Source organism: Gallus gallus, chromosome 19 (genome assembly GCF_016699485.2).
Source record: "Gallus gallus isolate bGalGal1 chromosome 19, bGalGal1.mat.broiler.GRCg7b, whole genome shotgun sequence".
Classification (NCBI taxonomy): domain Eukaryota; kingdom Metazoa; phylum Chordata; class Aves; order Galliformes; family Phasianidae; genus Gallus; species Gallus gallus.
The window spans coordinates 9,733,897-9,752,458 of record NC_052550.1 but is presented as its reverse complement, the minus strand read 5'-3'; the positions used below and the strand labels follow the sequence as shown (position 1 = coordinate 9,752,458).

The following is an 18,562-nucleotide window of genomic DNA, read 5'->3' as shown; positions in this document are numbered from 1 at the left end:
GTTAGACAGCACTCTGACTTTATCACTGGAATTAAATCAGGTGACCCACAGCAAACTACTCCATGAGGACCTGCGCTGCCCTGCATGCCAGCTGCCGGCACAGAGCTGCTCCAGGGAACATGCACTGACCACGGCGTGGGCAGCAGCCCGGACAGACCAAATCATAAATGCTGACTGATAGCAGCTTCAAGATTCACACCTGAAAGTCGTTACACCACATCACAGCCTCGCATTTTTTCGTTCTGATTCGTAATCTGAATATTCACTTCTGAAGCAGCACTATGAGAATAACGATTTAGGACACTGTCACACGAGCACTAGCTGAGGCACAGCGATGGGCTGCCATAAACGTGGCTGTGAAGCCACATCCTCAACCAAAGACAGCTCACAAATTAAAACTGAGTCTTTCAACTCACGTATTTACTCTGCTTGTCAAAAAAGATGAGGCACTATCATGGAAACAAAGAGAAAGTGTCACAACAGTCACAGTTAATTCATTAGGCCAATTCAGATCAGGGGAAGGAATGAGGGATGAGGAAAAAAGTAGAGTTCTCCCTTCTTCTGTAAGGACTTGAATTAGCAGCAATTATTGCACAGAACTCTTGCTCCCAACAATAAACGTTAAGGTAGGTGCTGGGTATTCCTCACTCCATTTATTTCAGAGCAGGTTACTTTTTCAAATACAACCCTGAGTGCAAAACCTTTCTTCTACTTACATACCCACAAACTACAGACCAACATCAAGGTCAGCTTCCAGCACTTGGAAGGCTCACAGGGAAAGCACAGGAGATACAGAAACACTGTGAGATTCACAATACTCTCCAGCTGGTCCTACCTACAAGCGCCAGCCAAGGAATTAGGAGACCATGAAAAGTAGATTGCAGGAAGTCTAGGAATAACATTCTGTCCACAGTATCATAAATGCTCACTGCAAGACAACCTCCCTCCAAATCAGAGACATGCAGCAAGCAAATGAAACAATCAGAAAGATCAACATGATGGAAGGGTGCTACAAGAAGTGCAATAACAAAGGGGCCAACAGAATAGAAAGGTGTTATAAGGGAAAGAAAAAAGGACTGCTCACCTGTCCGCAGTGATCGAGGCTCACAGGGGAAAGCTCCATCAAAAAGGGATCTCCAGGCAGAGAACCATCCTTGCTAGCAGTCAGCCCTTAACTGAGCTCTAAGAGGAGCCAGGCTCTGCCCCTTCCTGCCATACAGGTGAACTGCCTCCACCTGTGCTCCCGGGGCTGACCCGGTCCTTTCCCCAGGTGCTCCATCAGTGGCTCAGGCTGTGACTCGGCAGTTACCATACAGCAAGCCAACAGGAATTTACAGAAACACCCAAATAAAAGTTACAGTCATACTGGAAAACCCTTTTAACACTGCTTTTGTTCTGCTTACTGTATAATCTCTGGGGAGTTAAGCTCTCATTTAGTGCTCACAGGGAATGCAGCCACTGAGGCACCTGTGCAGGCCGGCCGGCCTCGGCTGCTCACCTGAATGTGAATGAAGAGCAGTGAAAACAGACCAGGGCACACCTCCTCCTGCTTTTCTTGAGACTGTAACAAACCTCAATGTATTCATTAGTAACCAAAACAGTTAAAAGAAACATAAAATGGTTTTCAATGTAACAGTCCACTGACTGCTGGACTCCTTCCTTCCTGGCCTCAGCTAGCTTGCCATTCACCTGCGGAGCTCAACAAGCGCCACTGCACATCCCAGCAGTTACCTCATGTGACAAAGATGACCCATTCCTGAAAGCTGCTACTGTGTTTATGGAATAAGTTTTATTTATCCTTAGACAAGTATCCTTCAGTGGTTGCAAGTATTTATATTAAATAATAAAATGTATTCACTGAAATAATAGAAACCCCTACAGATGCTTTCATGAGAGCAGGCACAGGCAGCAGGTTCTCAGATAAAAACAAATAATGTGGGATTTAAGCCAAAATAACCACCTGACTACCAACCATCCAACGCTGCGCTCTGCGTCCCTCCCGCCATTAAGGAACGTTCCATTTCGACACCGCACCGAGCCAACAAAATGGAGGCAGAGGGAGAGCACGGCCTGGGGCTGCCTGCCTGGCAGAGCAAACTCACCACCGGAGCCCACCGATTCACTTCCCCACAGCTCTAGCTTTCCATAAAACTTCCTGCCACTGTTCTTGAGCACGATGCTTAGAATTAACGTTCCTGTAATTGCACATGAACACCAACATACGGTGCTCTGCAGAAACGGAGGAAGTAACAGAAGATAACTTATCAAAGCACACATGCTACAGAACGATCCTGCCGTCACATTCCGGTGTCAGAAACATCATAAGCAATGTAAGAATTCCACTCACACACGGACGTTTCCAAGCCTTGATAGAAAAGAATCGCATCAGGAAATTAAAAGAAGATACTGCTAGGACACACCGGTTCTGCTACAGTCCTCGTGATTAAAGCTCAAGTTCTTGCTAAGCACTCCCAGACACGGTACGTGGCCGTGTTCCATGCCATGGAAATTAGCTTAATACCAAGGCTGACACGAGACTGCCTTTATTTATCCATCAATCTCGTGTTCCAAGAGAGAACCAACGCAATTTTGAATGTTATAATGAAGTTCAGGTCGTTCTAACACTCTGACTGAAGCAACGTAAAGGAGTGGACGTGAGCTAGAACAAAGGCAGAAAACGCATCCCAAGAACGGCTTACTGACATTACCTTTCAGAAAGCCTGGCTTAATGGTACAATGCCAATTTTTACAGCCTCTCCATCGCTAGACAGCAGATAATTGCTATGGTTTGTACCACCTTTAGCTATCCATCCCATCCTCCACCACTTGCATTCACTTTTTCCTTGTTACAGCTTATTACGGTTAAATACTATTATCAATAAATAAATGCATTAACCACATAAGCCTCCATCCTTTACATACATATTTGCACTGCCTGTCATAAGCCACTTTCATTTAAGCATCTACTACCTCACTCAGGGGTCTACTTTACAAAATTGGACGTAATAGTCGGTTTGACTCACAGCAAAGCAAAATTTCCAGCCCTACTACGTGACGTACTCCAAATTACAATGCCTGGACCTGGTCTACACCAACTGCACTGAAAGGCTGCAGAACAGCCGAGGACCTCTGTGTCGGCCTACTGCTAGAGGTGGCCTGGATGAGGCCTGTCACCACGGGCAATGCCACAGCCGTGGGGCCGCACCGTGCCACCCCGCTGCCCCCAGCAGCCACACGCAGCACACACTGCTTCTTGCTGCTATTTACCACCTCCTGGATCACATGCTGGGAGCACTGACGCCTCGGCCCACACACAGACACGAGAGGCATTTGTGTCTTCTGCCTTAGTGAAAGGGACGAGTTAAACTCTCCCTTTAAAAGAAGTGAAAACGCACAATGAGGAGAGGGAAAAGAACATCCAAAATGAAATGTCTTCTGAGAAACCAACGTGACCAGTTACAAGCTGCTCTGCTGTAACGTTTGCAGAACTGAGGGCCATGAGTGCCCCCCGGCCTGGCCGTGCTCAGGTGACCTGCACACCGCCAGCCTTGGCACAAACTGCAATGAGCTGATTTATTCAAAACAGTCCTCGCTCAACGCTGAGAAAAAAGTATTATCCACACTCCTTCCCTCCTGCATCACCTTATGAGACAGCAGCAAACAATCCAGGAGATCACGTGGAGAGAACGCCGCTTAGCCCCAGCACCTGACTCAAGTACAACAATTTGCTATATGCATTTAATTTTCTTCTGCACGTTTGGGGAGCTGCCATTTACATGTTAACAGATTCCTTCTTTTCACGAAATTTGAAAACAGCCCCAACAACTTAAACATAGCAGCTCTGCAAAGTGTCTCATAACACAACTGAGTGTCACTGTTCCACTCTATTTCTTCACAAACTGAGCCAGAAGTCAACGTAAATAAAGTGACCGTTCAAAACACACTGACACCATCACCTGCAGATGCTTAAGCTGTGTCATTAGGTGTGAAACACAGCACACAGCTGCTCTGCCCACTGCTGGGGCCGCCTTTTGCCTCAGGCATCCCCTTGGTGTCCTCCAAGAGGTAAGTGGATAAAAATGAACTGGTCTCCTCCGTAGGAAATTGCTGCCTGTCTGCATCAGATGCCATGGCCACCAGAAAAGCCTGCTGCAGCGTGCCCCTAGCAGCTGTGCCCTCTACTTCTATTACCATTTCTGACCTTTTCATTTAATCACTTTAACTACTTTGTTGCCCCATTACTAAAAGCAAATTGTACTAACCTAAAAACCAACATGTCATGCGCAGATGTTTTCTACCTTCACAAATAACCCATATTAAGCTCCCGATTGGTACAACTGCCACACCTCACCCAGCTGCAACAGCAGCAAGTGCAGGCTCTTCCCATTTGTCTGCTGCCTGCTGAGCTCGAAGGCTGCGTAGGGATCCTCTCTCTGTTGCACATGGTGGGCCAGGCCAACTCCTGCCAGAGGCTCTCCTCCAACCGCTGGTGGCTGTTCTGCTCCACCCACGGGAGGGCCCACTTCCACTCACTGTTCTGTTACTCTCAGTCCCATTCACAACAAAAATTCTAGACAGCTTTTCCAGTTCCTTTTGATCAATGATAATAAAAAAGTAGTTTTAGATTAATACAAAATGGCAAGTGAAATGGTTTAAAGCAAAACAGTGCCCATCTAAATGCTAATGCTAAAATCAGATATTTTTCCTGTTCGTAAATGCTCCACTAAAGGTGAGTTTTCAGGGACAGGAAAAGGAGCGGAATGCAAACAGCTTTGGCTCAGACAGACGTCTCACACCCACAAATCCAAAAACCTTTCACAAAGCAGATTTTACTAATTGAACTTCCTCTAAACTTTTCATGTACCAGACCGGACTTTTGCATTCCCATTTGCATTAACCATGCAAAACATCCCCTGGGTTTGCTCAGAGGGGAACTTATACTGCAGTTATTCATATGGGTTTTGAAGCTGAAACCTCCTTTATTTCCTAACACGTATTCCAGCAATTTGTCCAAGATAAATGATCTGCACTGCATGCCTGCCCCGCACGAGTCAGTCCTTTGCAGTACTGCTGGGGGGGTCCCCTGCTTACCCCACAGACACCTCTCCCACTGCTCTGATCAGCACCAGTGTGGGGATAAAACGCTTAACATTGCTTTAGGGTCTACACAACAATCAATTCTATGCAATACTTCTTTCAATGTTTAACTTAGCACTGGCTGCAGTGATTTCAGGCTGTTGAAGGCCGGGAACTAAGTATAAATTTAGGCTAAATTATTTCTGCTTTGACAAAGTCGTGGCAGCCCGTGCACAACATCCTATCTCAAAGTCAGCCAAACCATCACAGCACTACACGGCTATCAAACATTCTGAATAAAAACTATCAGAAACAAATACATTGAAAACCACACAGCAACATCAAGTTGCATAAATCATGCCTTTAAAAATAATGTAAAGAGAATGCACAGACTTTTTTTGTGTGCCATTTGTGACACATTTCCCACAGAAACGCCTCTTACCACAGTTTTTATAGTAATAACAGTCGTTGCCTGGTTCCATCCTCTCTGACGAACTACACCTTTCTGAACTCCATGGCACACAGAAGGCAGACACGACCCGCACACAGCTGGCACAGTCCCATCCCAACCAACACAGCACTCAGTTCCACTCCCGCCGCCTCCGCAGCCGCTGCTGCTCTCCGCTCTGGGAGTTTCACACCAGAACGGCAGGAGCTCCTCCTGCAGAGGCATCAGCCCTTGGCCCCTCGCTCCCCAACCAGGCTCACTGCCTTCTTGTTATTACTAGCATTATTTTTACGAACCCCACCAGATGGCAGCAGCATGTCTCCCCAGCAGAACAGGGAGCACTTCTGCAAAGGACAGCTCCTTATCCCCAAAACACTCACAAGACTTCCAAACATCTGATGTGTGTTTTGAAACACGGGGCACAGAGTTTTTGCTGAAACTAAAATCTGGATTACTTTTTTCCTAGCACGTTAAGAATGTGCTGACAGGGAGCTGGTGAAGGACAAAGCGTCCCGCTGGCAGCAGGACGGGCATGCGGCGCGGGCGGCACCCGGGGAGCAGCACAGACCTGCAGGAGCTGCTTCCTAACTGCGGGACAAGCTGCAGCTTCTGGACAACACGACACATCTCAGGGGTACGACGAAGGTCTCCTTCAGGTACGTCAGCCACCTGCAGAGCAGCATTTCTCAACGACACACACATATGAGCTCTTCGGTCATTTGTCTGCGCCAACCGATGCTCAGAAAGAGATATGCAATAGAATCCTCACTCACACACAATTAGCTTGGGCCTCGCGTTGCTGAATTTTTCATGTTACACTTGTACCAAAGGATGCATTTTTCATGCCTAACTTGAACTGTAAATACCAAATCGATGTTTGTATTCGGTTCCATTATCCCATACAGCCAGAACTGAGTTATACAGGCACTCCCCTTTGGAATGAAATCTAAAATTCAGCTTACCTCTGCTTACACGGCCTCCTCAGCTCAGCACAGCCCCACCCGCAGAAGTTAACGTGAGACACCAAAGCTGCACAGTGACCGCGGAGCTCAGCTACACGTGAGCAAAGAGGAACTGAATTCCACCCATCACGTTCTCAGTCTGCACACCCCTGCAGCTTTAGCACAGCAGCTTCTGCTTTTATTTCATGCAATGCCCCCCTCCACAGAGGCTGTCGCTCTCTCAGGTAAGAGCTGCAGTCCCGCAGGCTCCGTCCCACAGCCGTGTGGTAGCAGAGGAGCCTGGCGCTGCTCTGCCGCCCTCCGCCCGGGGCAGACCCTCATCCTACTCTTCTCTTCCCTCGGCGTTCTCAGTACTGAATATGCAAATGTAACCTTTAATTCCACTGAATGCTATGAACGAGGATCACTCTTTGTACCATTTTTTTTTTTGGCAGATAAAACTGGGAAAAATAAAGACCGGAAAATTGCACACAGGTAAACTAAGTGTTTGAGCCAACGCTAACAGGGTCTGATCTTACATAATGCTCCAAATTTGAGCAAGCCCACAACAACTGAGATGAAAAACCACATTTATCAAGAAATAAATACAAGAACAGATATAAATAATCTTTAGATATGTTTTTAAAGTTTCCTTTGCAGTTTTTACTCTTTCCTGGACTTTTTTTGAACACTTCAGCGCAGCAGAACTGGAGCAGTGCTGCCCATACAGCAGCACCCCCCTCTCCCTGCTCCCAGCACTTCACTCCTGCATTAAGGGACACAGATCAGTCACAGCACTCAGCTACGCCTCTTCTGTGCAGCTCTCACAGCCAACGCGGTGTGCGACAAACACCGGCCTGCTCTAAGGGCAGGGCCAACAGCTACCGAGGGGGTCTGTCCCCGCTCTGCCCCACACGGCCCGCAGTGCGGCCCCACGCAGCCCCCAGCGCGGCCCGCAGCCCCGCTGCTCTCGGTGACACCGCAGCGCCCACAGCCGAGCAGGAGCTGCGCGGGGCCACACCACTGACCTGCTGCAAACTTGGTGCCGGCGAGGCAGGAAGTGCGCGGCGACGCGCCTGCTCTCACAACAAAACCCCGGCGTCCCTTCTGCTCCCAGGGGGCTACAGAGCACTGGGAACCTGGCAGCAGCTCATCCAAAAAACAATCAAAAGCACGCTAGCTTTGCTCCAGTGATCCTGAACGGCAGTTACGACATACACAGAGCGGTCACAAAATATATTAGAAGAGATTATGACCCACTGAGAAAATCCTCCAACACAGCAGCTGAGGGAGTCAAGGTATTGCAGCACAGTACAGTAGGACAGAAAATCCCATTTGCATTTACGAGAGGAGAGCAAAGTTCAGGCGCTCTGTTTCAGGCAGCCTCCAAGGCACGACTCCCAGCAGGTGATGGGGGCAGGAAGACATTTTCAGACGCTTTCAATTTCTAGCTCGTAAGTCAGGTCAGAAAATATCTTCTAACGTTTGTGAACCTGACATTTTAGCAGGTGTGGCTCAGCCACACAGCACGTACGTTCCAACGAAACGTGCAGGAGGTGCACAAACATGCTGCTTTTGTCCTGATCAAGACCGATGGTGCGGCCTGATAACAAGGGGTTGTTCTTCACCGCTCCACACCTCGCTCTGCCAAGAGAAACAAGAGAACCCAACTTTCTAAGAAAAGAGAAGAGCCAGCAAAGAGCTGGTAGTGAGCAGCTTCCTTCTATTCTGGATCGAATGAGAAAAACCAAGCGTGAGTTATGATTTGGTAGAAAAGAATGCAAACTCGGTTCAGTTTTTTCTCTACTCACCAGACAACACCAAAGGCTCCGTATCCAATAGGTCTGTCCGGCTCAATATCCAGTTGCTGCTGTGGATGTTGTGAGTGCTGATGATGGTGCGCTTTGACCGCAGCCGCGGCTGCAGCTTGTACCTGAGCTGGGGCGGCCGCCGCTGGTCCAGGGGCCTGGCCCGGTGCCGGCGATGGGAAATATGGCTGCTGCTGCCCGGGGTTCAACATCGCCGCCGCCGCCGCCGCCGCCGCCGCCGCGGCCGCAGCTGCCGAGGAAGCGTGCTGCTGCACGGGATGGACCGCGGGCGCGGAGCTGGGGTGCAGGTGGTGCTGAGGGTGGTGGTGGTGATGGAGGTGAGGAGGAGGGAGGTGAGGGAGGTGGTGGTGATGGTGGTGGTGGTGACCTGCCGCTGCCGCAGACGTACCGCCATTGTAAGCCGCCATCATTTTTGCGTTGGCTGTTGCGCCACAAAGAGACATTCAAAAAAATGCCCCTCGACCGGCAAACGACTGGGTCAAGCTGTCATTTGGCCATCGAAAAATGAGATCTGCTACACTTTAAAGGAAGTCGGGTTCCATCATACGCGGCCCACCTGCGAGAACATCGAGCTCAACGGGCCTGATCTCTTGGCGAAGCCACACGGCGCGGAGACTCCTCATGTGCACGAGCCCAAGCGCCGACCCACCGCCCGCGGCGCTCACTGGGGCTCCATCCTGGGCAGGGCCGCGGCGGTCCGGGCTCTCGGCACTTTGTTTTCGAGGGAGGGGCGCTCAGTGCCCCGTGCCCGGAGGATGAGGGGCCGCTGCCCGGGGACGCCCTGCGCGGGCCGAGCCTACCCCTGCCATGCCCACATCCCCTCGGAGCGCCCCGCGCCTCCTACATCGCTCCCTCGGCTCGCACACCTGCTCCCTCCGCCACAGCCAACAACTCGGGGAGTTCGCAACTTTTCCTCGCAGGCCCTGAAACATACACAGCACCCGGAGAGAGTGAGGGGGGCGCGGGCGGCGGGGCGGGCGGGGCGGGGGGAGCCGACGGGACCGGCGGAGGGAGGGAGAGAGAGGGCCGGGAAGGGAGGGGGGGGGGGGGCGCGGGCACGCCGGGAGCAGGGCGGGTGACAAATGGATGACAGGGGCGGGAGCGGGGCCGCGGGGCGGGGGGCGGCGCGCTGACAGCGGAGCGGCGGCGGCGGCGCCGGAGGGGCGCGGCGGGGCGGCCCTCCCGCGGCGGGGCGGGGAAGGAGCGGGGCCGGGTGGGGGGAGGGGGTCTCCGCTGCGTGCGTGCGGCGGGCAGGGGTGGGGGCGGCGGGCTCTCAGGCCCCCGCCGCGCGGCGCCGCTCCGCCCCCCGGCCGCCGCCTCGGCCGCCCGACCCTTCGCCGCCGCCGCCGCCACTCACCTCCTCGCGGAGCCCCAGCGCGGAGCGCACAGCGGGCACGCGCACCCGGCCTGCCCTCCCCCCGCCGGCCCCCCCCGCCCCCATGCGGGGCGCGCGCCCGACACCCGCCCGCAGCCAATCGGACCCGGCCCACCAGGCTCCGCGAGAGCCGCCCCCACCCAATCACCGAGCGGGACCCAGCTCGGCCGGCCCATAGGACTCGGCCGCTGCGGAGACTCCCTGACTCAGTCCCGCCCCCTTGACCCCCGCCGCCCAATCACCGCGCGCCTCCGCGCCCAGAGCTAGCGAGACCCCGCGAGATTCCCTCACCTCACACAACCCTCACCTCGGGCGGCCCCGCCTTCTTCACCTTTCTTGCCAATCACGCGGCGCCGCTCCGGCCTACCGGCCAATCGAGTCTCCCCCCGGGTCGATTCCCGCCCCCGAGACCGGCTTTTTGCCCAATCGCGGCCCCCTATCCGATCCAATTAGCCAATGAGGGGAAAGGAAAGCCCGAAAAGGGGTTACTGGGCCAATGGTGCTCGGAGCCCGGGCGGCGGCCTGATTGGCAGCTCTCCTCACGAGTGAGGGGCGGTGGCGGCCGTTTTTCTTCGAATCGCTGCGCGAGGCTCCGCGTGACGGGTGAGGAAGTCTCCGGTGCGTCCGTCCGCAGGTGGGCAACCGGCCAATGGGAGGCGGGAAACGGGTGACGAGCGGCGGGAGGTGCCAATAGCGCTGCCGGGGCGGGGTGAGGTGAGGACGCGGAGGTCGCTGAGGCGGGTGCGTGGCCGGCTGAGGGCAGGGAGCTGCGCGCGCGCGCGCGTCCTTGGCGGGGCGCTCTGAGGCGGCAGCGGCGGCCTTCGAGCTGCGCGGAAGCATTGCTGCTCTGAGGTGATTCCCGCCTCGCCCCGCTCGCCGGCAGGCGACCGCTACCGCCCCGCCACCAAAGGAACTTGCTGAGCTCAGCGGAAGCGCGGGCGTACGTTCCAAACGAGGGCTGGCCTCGAGGCGTGCGGGGCGGCGTTGCCTCAGGTACAGCTGGCCGAGGCAGGCGGAGCGAGGGGCCCGGCGGGCTCGTGCTGTGCTGTGCTGAGCCGCCCCGCCCGGTGAGTTGGGCTCCTGCTGGCGCTGTGCGCCTCGAGCCCTCCGCGCGCGCTGAGGTGTGTGGAACGTGCGTGGTCGCTGCTCTGAGCGCAGCGCGCTGCTCTGCGTGCGTGGCGGAGGCGGTGCCGTTCCTCAGAGCTTCTGTCCCGAAACAGTCAGCAGTTAAGGTTCCTTGTTAACTCTGCGTTTCTCAGGTGTTACCGGGTGATATTCTGCTCTGGAATTACTACGTAGTTTTGCTGTCACGTTTGTTTTTAAAACACTTCACTTATAAATTTATTTGGGAAAAAAACACGAAAGGGTTCGTTTACAACTGCTTTATGATCGCACGGCGTGGGCGGAGGAAATACCAGGTGAAACTCGTGCTCTCGTGCTGTATCTTTGTTAAAATTACTTTGAAAGGCTCCTATAAAAAGCAATACACGGGATATTAAAAAGTAATGCCGCAGGAAAACTTGTGACAATGGTTCGTGTGATTCATATATGGTTCATTCAACAAGCTGCAGTTCTTGCATGGATGGTACAAGCTCTAAAAGAATTGAGGGGGGGAAGTAACCAGCTGTACCAGCGGGCAGCCTGCGGTGCTAACTGACGTACTGCCTGCGGGGCGGGCGGCGGGCAGCCGTGTGGGCGGGGCTGGCTGCCTGAGCGAGAATGCTCTGTCCTGCATGACGACGTTCCCTACACCTCGAGTTCCCGACTTTCTCTTGGTTGGTGAATCCAATCCAGGTTGAATTTTCAGTTGGATATTGGCAAATGGATGTATTGCCTGTGAAATACTTAAAAACCGGTATTGGGCACTGTTCTGTAGATGAATTTTTATCAGAGCAAAAGAAGTGAGCTGGATTGCAGTCCTTGCATTAGTGATTCTTCTGGCCACTTTTTTGCTGGGTTACTACAAGTCATCTTTTCCATTCTCCACGTGTATGAAGTGTAACTAAAATGTGGGACCTACTTTCTTTTTTGTTAAACTATTTGCCATAACTGCATTGTCCTTTTTATTTGCCCTTTGGAATTAATCGCCTCTTCTCAATGAGGTAGAAGACTGGTGAGATAACAGCTGAAGGGATGCTCTTATCTTACACGTCCATATGGAGTCAAGTCAGATGCCAGTGTTGAAGGACCCACCCTAATGGTATATCATCCCTCTGTGCTGAGCTTATAAACCCTTTTATTGGCATTCTTGGCCTCTGCCTTACAGAGAAGCCTTGTCTTGTAGAGGGCAAGGGGGAACAAGACTGAAGCTGGCTTATGCTGAAATATATTTAAGGAAACGTGGAATTTGCAGACATGTTAAGTGCTCGATTTCTAATAGACTTCTTGTTTCCTCAGTGCAGTCCTGAGATAGAAACCTATTACCTGAAATAGTGTTGCATGTTAGTTGTATAAATCACACCTCCTTAGAACACAGCTGCAGAATGAATGCATGATGCACTGCTGTAAGTTGGTGCCTCCTTGTTACTGCGTGTCTATGTACAAGAAGTGTGAAGTGTGCTGAGAGGAGCTTGCTAGAGCTGGTACACAGCTTTGAGCAACAGTGCTTTGCAAGTAGTCCAGTGGGTGCGAGCTGGCGAAATCTAATAGCAGTTACTTGAACTGGGCAGGTAGAAACACTGTTCTCGATCCTGCCAGAGCCCAGTTCAATGGCAACTAATTTGCCATCCCCAGTGATGCATGGAGATATGTGATTGGTGACTGCTGCTGATGAAACATGACAGATCAATTCTAATTTTTTTACTGGTGAATACAGTTATTCATGGGGACATGCATCTGTCTCTTGCTATTTGATTCACAGTAGGAGGACTGTAAAGCAGATACAAATCTGCTTTTTGAGTATCAAACACTGAACGGTAGTGTATCTGAATTTTTCAGACATCTAGCTAAACCCATTTAAACTGCATGTAAAAGTAAATACTGTAGTCTAGAAGTGCAGAGGACAGCCTTGTCTCTTCCTGGAAACCTATTGTATCAAGTTCAGTATTTCCTCCTGACTCTTGGGAGATCTACTCTCCCCTTGAATTTGCCACTTGCCTCATAGAGGTATAATCTTTTTGACAGCACTCTGCATAAGGCTAAGTGGTGGAAGGCAATGTGTAATCATCCCTGTTTTATTTCTTTGATGTTCCTCAACAGTGTGTTAACCTTAAAATTCTCCATGAAAAATGCTATTGCTCAGTATAAAATGCTATAATCCAGCTTCAGACATAAGCTTTGGTGGTTGGTTTTTTTTGTGTGTGTGTGTGCCATGGGAACTAGCTATGAAAATAGGCCTTTAAATGATAGGAAGGTACTTCTTGATTTCATGGCTCAGTATTGTACATAAATGTCCTTCAGTGTGTGTGCAGTTTTTTTCTTGTGACAATTTAATGCAGGAAAAGTAATATTAAAGAGAACAAAGCATAATTAAATGCTTGCATAGATTTCTGTGATGCACAAAAGGGGTACTCTGAGCTGCACTATTGATAATTTACTGTGTGGGTGTTTGACAAGCCCACACGTACCTCAGTATACAACTCTGCAGATGCATTCCTCAGCATTCTGCAGCAGTGTTAATATTTTATTCATAAATCCTACTACCGAAACCATAAAGTTTCATAAACAGTGTTAGTGCCTGGGAATTTGACAGGTTTTGGCTAGTCATATTTTGCTGTAAACTAATTATGGTCCTAACATACAAAGGGATAATTAATGTATGTGAGGCATCTATGGCTTTAGAATTTGTTGTCTATTAGTCTTTTCCTTTGAAAAATAATTTTCCAAAATTTTTTTTAAAACCTTTTATCTCCTTATAAAACAGAAAACAAATTTATCTGTTAATAAGATATAATGGGGAAAAGAATATTTTGTTGTGATTTTGGTTAGGTTTGCCTTACTTTATGAAATCAGTACCTTCATCTAGAAGGTAACAAAGTTCTGCTTGTGTTGTCAAATGCGGAACAAATTCTTGGTCTGTTCTAGGTAACACATAATAACTAAGAGGCTGGGGGGAAAAAAATCAAGTAATCGAAACAAGTGGATGACCTAGCATAGGTTAGCTAATCAGAAAGGCGCATTGATCAAAATGAGCATCACCTTCATTTTCAAAGCAGCAGTGGCCCGTCAGCCCCATTCATGGCTCTCACAGCTTAGTTCTTGCAGTGGTCATATTGCAGTGACAGCTTTGTTCCGGGTTTGTACAGTATGTGGTATATGCAAGTATGGTAGTCACGATTTAGTGCTGGGGCTTGAATTTCTCCCAAAGACTGTCAGCTCCAAAGCACTGAACTTCATACCCTCTAGTGTTTTCTAGCCAGAACTACTTTTGTTTCACTTTTCTGGAGGAGTAACTGAATCCTTTGCTCAGCCACAGAGCTTAAACATGATCTTGTCTTTAACTGGAACTACTCAGGTGCTTAAAGTCAGTATATAATAATTTGCCATTTAAAGATACAGGTCTGATTGTTTATTATTCTGTCTCATTTCCCTTCTTGCTGCTGAACACCAGTTGTAGGTGGAAGAAGGGAGATCTTTAATCCTCTGTAGATTTTTGGAGAAATTGACAGTTCTACAGTTCTCTGTTCTCTATTTCTTTGCACCAGAAATGACCCTGCTGCTCTTTGTCACCAGTGTTTCCTTTTATCACTCTCCTGGCAGCTGCTCTTGCTCCATTTTGATGTCGGAACAACAAATGAGCTCCCTCTGAAGCTAATGTCATGCCAGCAGATTTTGAAGCAGCAAGAAAATCATCTCTGTCTCTGAAGACAGAATTGGAGACCTTTGTGAATGAGCTATGTTCTTAAAATAGCTCGGCAGCATGTTATCCCCAGGTGAAGAAGTTAAAACATCATGACATACCACTTGTATTTGTGTGAGCAGGATCCCTAAATAGTGGAGTGAGGAGAGAAGCATGTTTCTTCCTTCTCCTGAATTTCTTCTGAATTGAAGTAATTACAGTAAGTATAGTATCTAAGCTCTTTGTTTCTGCAGTATCCCTTTCTGGGGGGGGAGTAGAGGAGGAAGAGGCTAAGACACCAGTAATAAAACAAATTGAATTATTTAGGTTGTAGGTCAGATCAGCAAAGAGAATAACACTGCTGTGGTGGCGTTTTTAGGAATACCGTCTTTCAGAGACATGGCTAGCTTTTGTTCTGTCACCGATTCCAGTGACAATGAATTGAATGAACCAGTTGAATTGATCCAAATTGATGATATGCCTCTTGCTAAGCATTTTGTTCATAACATCGTGGCTAACAGGTATGATTGTTTTCCATCCTTCATTCAATTACACTGAAGCAAAGCATGTGCTAAAACTTGCTTTGTCAGAATAACTGTGTTTTGACCCAATAGATCAGATTCAGTGAAGTCTTGGGTAGGAGATAAAACCTTTAGGCTGTTAAGTTCTTGCAGATGATACATCAGTAAATACCAGTTAATTTTATTTGCTTTAGCTTTGTAATGATAATACAAAGTTCAGCCTGTTTCTTTGTTGGTTTTTTTTCCTCTAATTTCAAGTCTGGATAGCTTCTTAGAGCTTGTTCATATAATGACTAATCTTTTCTAGCATAATAGCTCATAAATCAATCCTTCACCATGTCAGAGTGCCTTGAGTGTTGTAATAGACCATATTCATTCAGTATCGAAAAAGAACAATGCATTATGGAAACACTCATAAACAGTAATTTCTAAATTGAGGTCTTTGCAGCAGGCACACCTATCCATTACAGCAGGGCAATTTTCAGAATGCATCCTAAACACTGTTTTTCACTAAGGTGCAGAGAAGTGATTATTTCCTGTGTCTTGCCAGTTTTACTATATTTCTTTGTCATACACAGTCAAGATAAGAATACATAAAAGGCCAAAACATCTGGAAACTAGTAGGAAACAACAAACTTGCAGCCTTGTTCGTGACAGCATCTCACTTCAGCGTTGTCTTCAGAGTTTGATCCCTATAAACTGGGATAATGTAATGTTAATTAAACTTGTTTGCATAGGAGATGTTGTAATTGGTGCAGCTTGAAGCCTGTCCTTTTATTTGGTCATTACAGGTATGGAAAAACAAATTTCAGGTTGACTCCAAACTTGCCTGTATATATGATAGTGGAGTTTGGCCTATGATGTTAATTTAAAGTGGACTGTGTGAAGCCAAATCCTCAGTTCATAAAATCAAAGGATTTATACAGCATGAGAGTTTTCACATTGCCCTCATGCAAGCTTTTCTGAATCACTTCTGTTAAATAAGCTGGTTGTTAGGGTCCCTTGCTATAGTATCAGTACACTTGGATGCTATCATTGACAGCTCTGCTCACTGAATGACTACTGAGCCTTCACGCACTGAACTTCTGCCCTTGCCTGGAAGCCTTGGCAGTGGGTTTCACTACTTGCGTTTATGCGGACATATATTTCTGGGTTTTTCTGTGTCTACTGTATGTGTAGAGGGCAAGAGCAAGTATGCATCAGTTAGTTGCGTTTTATGTTCTACAGCCACAGCACTGGCATCACTCACATCCCTGATGCCTTTCCAACTCCTCAGCATCATTGACTAGGTTTAAGAAAGTGGAAAGAAGCTAAAGTGCTGTAAGGTCCCAAGATGGTCTGTGAATCAGGCTTCACTTAGTCTCTCCCTTACACAGAGGAAGGTGATTTAAAATTAGTATGCATTTATTTTTGTTGTTTTTGTTAGCACCAATCTTTGTGCATGTGCTGTAGCACTGTTACAGCCTCCTGCCAGCCATTTTCCATATAAGCTGATGCAGCAGGATGTGAAGCTTTTCATAGTTTCATTCCAAGCAGGGCCATAGGATCTTGTGAATTGCTCTGGGTTTATACCCACCTGTGGAAGTAAATGACAGTATAACACATCTTGAAGAATCTGCAAGCAGCCATCTTACTCATCTTGAGTTTCTTCCCACTGTTACTTAACACAAAATGAATTTCATATAATTATTAGTGAAGGAAAATTGTAAGGACAGAATAATGCAGAAAATCCATTAAAATGTAAACACTGAAATAACCCAGTGATTGGGCTTTGGTTCTGTCCTCACCCCATTACTCATCTTACGAACTGTTTTGTATTAAAAGTAACATGTCTGCAGGATGATGCTCCAACATCTGAAACAAAATGATTTGCTTGTTGGAAGAATGCAGAAAGAAAAACATCTGCATGTGTAGATCTCCTGTATGTTAATAACTTCTACTATTGGCTGCTCATATGCAGGAAAAAAAAAAGCATCGAACTGTATGGAGAGCTATCTTTGCCTAGGTGGGAAAAGTTTTGGTGTGGAATTTTGTCTTGCCATTCATTTTCATTAGATATTAATAAAATATCTAATGAAAGTTAGATATTAAGTGACTGTTCACCATGAAAAGCAAAACTCTTGAAGTTTATGGGCCTGTCTGTCTTCTGAAATGTTAGTGTCATCTTACACCACTAAAACTATGCAAATGACTTGCCTAATTTCCTACTCCTGGAGTGTTTGCAGGCAAATAATCACTTTTTAAAAAGTATTCCATATGGAAAATGCTCTGTTTTTTGTTGGGACTTTGAATTTTGACTTTATAGATGGATCCAAGAAATGAATTGTAGGTGTATCTTGCTGACTGCTTGCTTTTTCATTTATTCTAGCTGTGGTTATTCTGCTAAGCTGATATTCCTTTACTTTCTGTTTTAGATGGCTGTTCAAGTATTTATAGTTGCAATAACTGTTTTTTTTAAATATAATGTGCATATGAATGTGACCTGAAGTATCACTTTGTCAGTATTTGTACTAGAAAATTAACAACAGCACAAAGGTTCACCATAAGCAAATAGAAAATACTGCAGATTTAAGGATATTTAGAAATCTTCTCTGATATTTAATTATCACATGGTTAATTCTTTCTTCTGGTCTAGAAACTAAATTGTAATTGGGAAAGCGCATGCTTAAATCATTCATATCCTGGAAAATGCTTGAGCTTAATTTTAAGCATGTACATAAGTTACATTAGTTCAGTGACTCAGAACTGCTTGCATCTCGTGTGGTGTCAGACTGACTACATAAACAAGAGTTGTAATGTAAATACTGCAGTAAATAAGATAAATATGGGTCTCTGGTTTTCTGTGAATTTATCACTGATTTTTTTACTTCCACAGACACTTCCTGGTATGAAAATATAATTTATTTTTTTTATAGGGAAACATGCAACTAATTTTATAATATACTGAAATGTATTAAATTACACGAAAGAATCCATATTATGGTAATCCTCCACATGTATGGGAAACAAGTACTGAGCGTGCATGGCAGATGGTTTCAAAGGAAATCCTCGAGAGCTGGGATTAAAAAGCAATTTTCACCAAGTTTAAAATGGGTCTCCATATTTGGGTCACAGTTATTAACTCTTTCATCACAAACAAATGAGAGAGGAGTCTTGTAGGGCTGTTACGGAAATGTTTCTCTCAACTGAAGCTGACCAACATGCAGTGCCAAAGGAAGAAATGAGGATGTTGATTCTGCTTGTAGGCCTGCTGTTCTGGCCACTGCGGGAAGTGGAGCTGCAGTGTGCAGAGACTACGGTATGCTGCAAGTTAATGGGTCTCATTGTTTGGCTAAGAGTAACCTCATTGGTAATGTGATTGAAAACAATGTATTTGTGGCTGCTTCAGTTTTTGACTACCCACACACACAGATTTAAACAAAGTCAAATGTTGCAGAATAAAATGGTCATAAGGAGTGCTATTTTTGTTGTTCAGAAGTTGGAATTTTCAAGAAGACCTGAGGTATAAAGCTTAAGTTACCTAAATGTTATTTTGCTTCAGGTTTCTGAGCTCTGTTCCTGCCACTGTCAACTTGCATTGATTTTTATTAGTCTT

At 47.5% G+C, this 18,562-nt stretch overlaps 2 protein-coding genes across 14 annotated transcripts in view; one reads left to right on the top strand and one right to left on the bottom strand.

The window, feature by feature from the left end:
• The window catches only part of NLK (nemo like kinase), a 40,074-nt gene extending 30,362 nt beyond the window's left edge, over positions 1-9,712 (bottom strand). The window contains exons 1-3 of one of the 2 annotated variants that reach the window (XM_046902745.1): positions 9,652-9,712; positions 9,161-9,217; positions 8,277-8,850 (exon numbers count right to left, since the gene is read on the bottom strand). In XM_046902745.1, the coding sequence (XP_046758701.1) occupies positions 8,277-8,737 (461 nt within the window). In that variant the 5' untranslated portion in view covers positions 8,738-8,850; positions 9,161-9,217; positions 9,652-9,712. Of the gene's footprint in view, positions 1-8,276; positions 9,218-9,651 lie in introns of both variants that reach the window. The other variant, XM_015295866.4, reaches the window with a different exon arrangement.
• A 551-nt stretch (positions 9,713-10,263) lies between these two features.
• The window catches only part of LYRM9 (LYR motif containing 9), a 43,541-nt gene continuing 35,242 nt past the window's right edge, over positions 10,264-18,562 (top strand). For 2 of the 12 annotated variants that reach the window (XM_040649987.2, XM_046902274.1), the window contains exons 1-2: positions 10,421-10,662; positions 14,368-14,666. The gene's annotated coding sequence lies outside the window, so the exon portion shown is untranslated. 12 annotated transcript variants of the gene reach the window in all.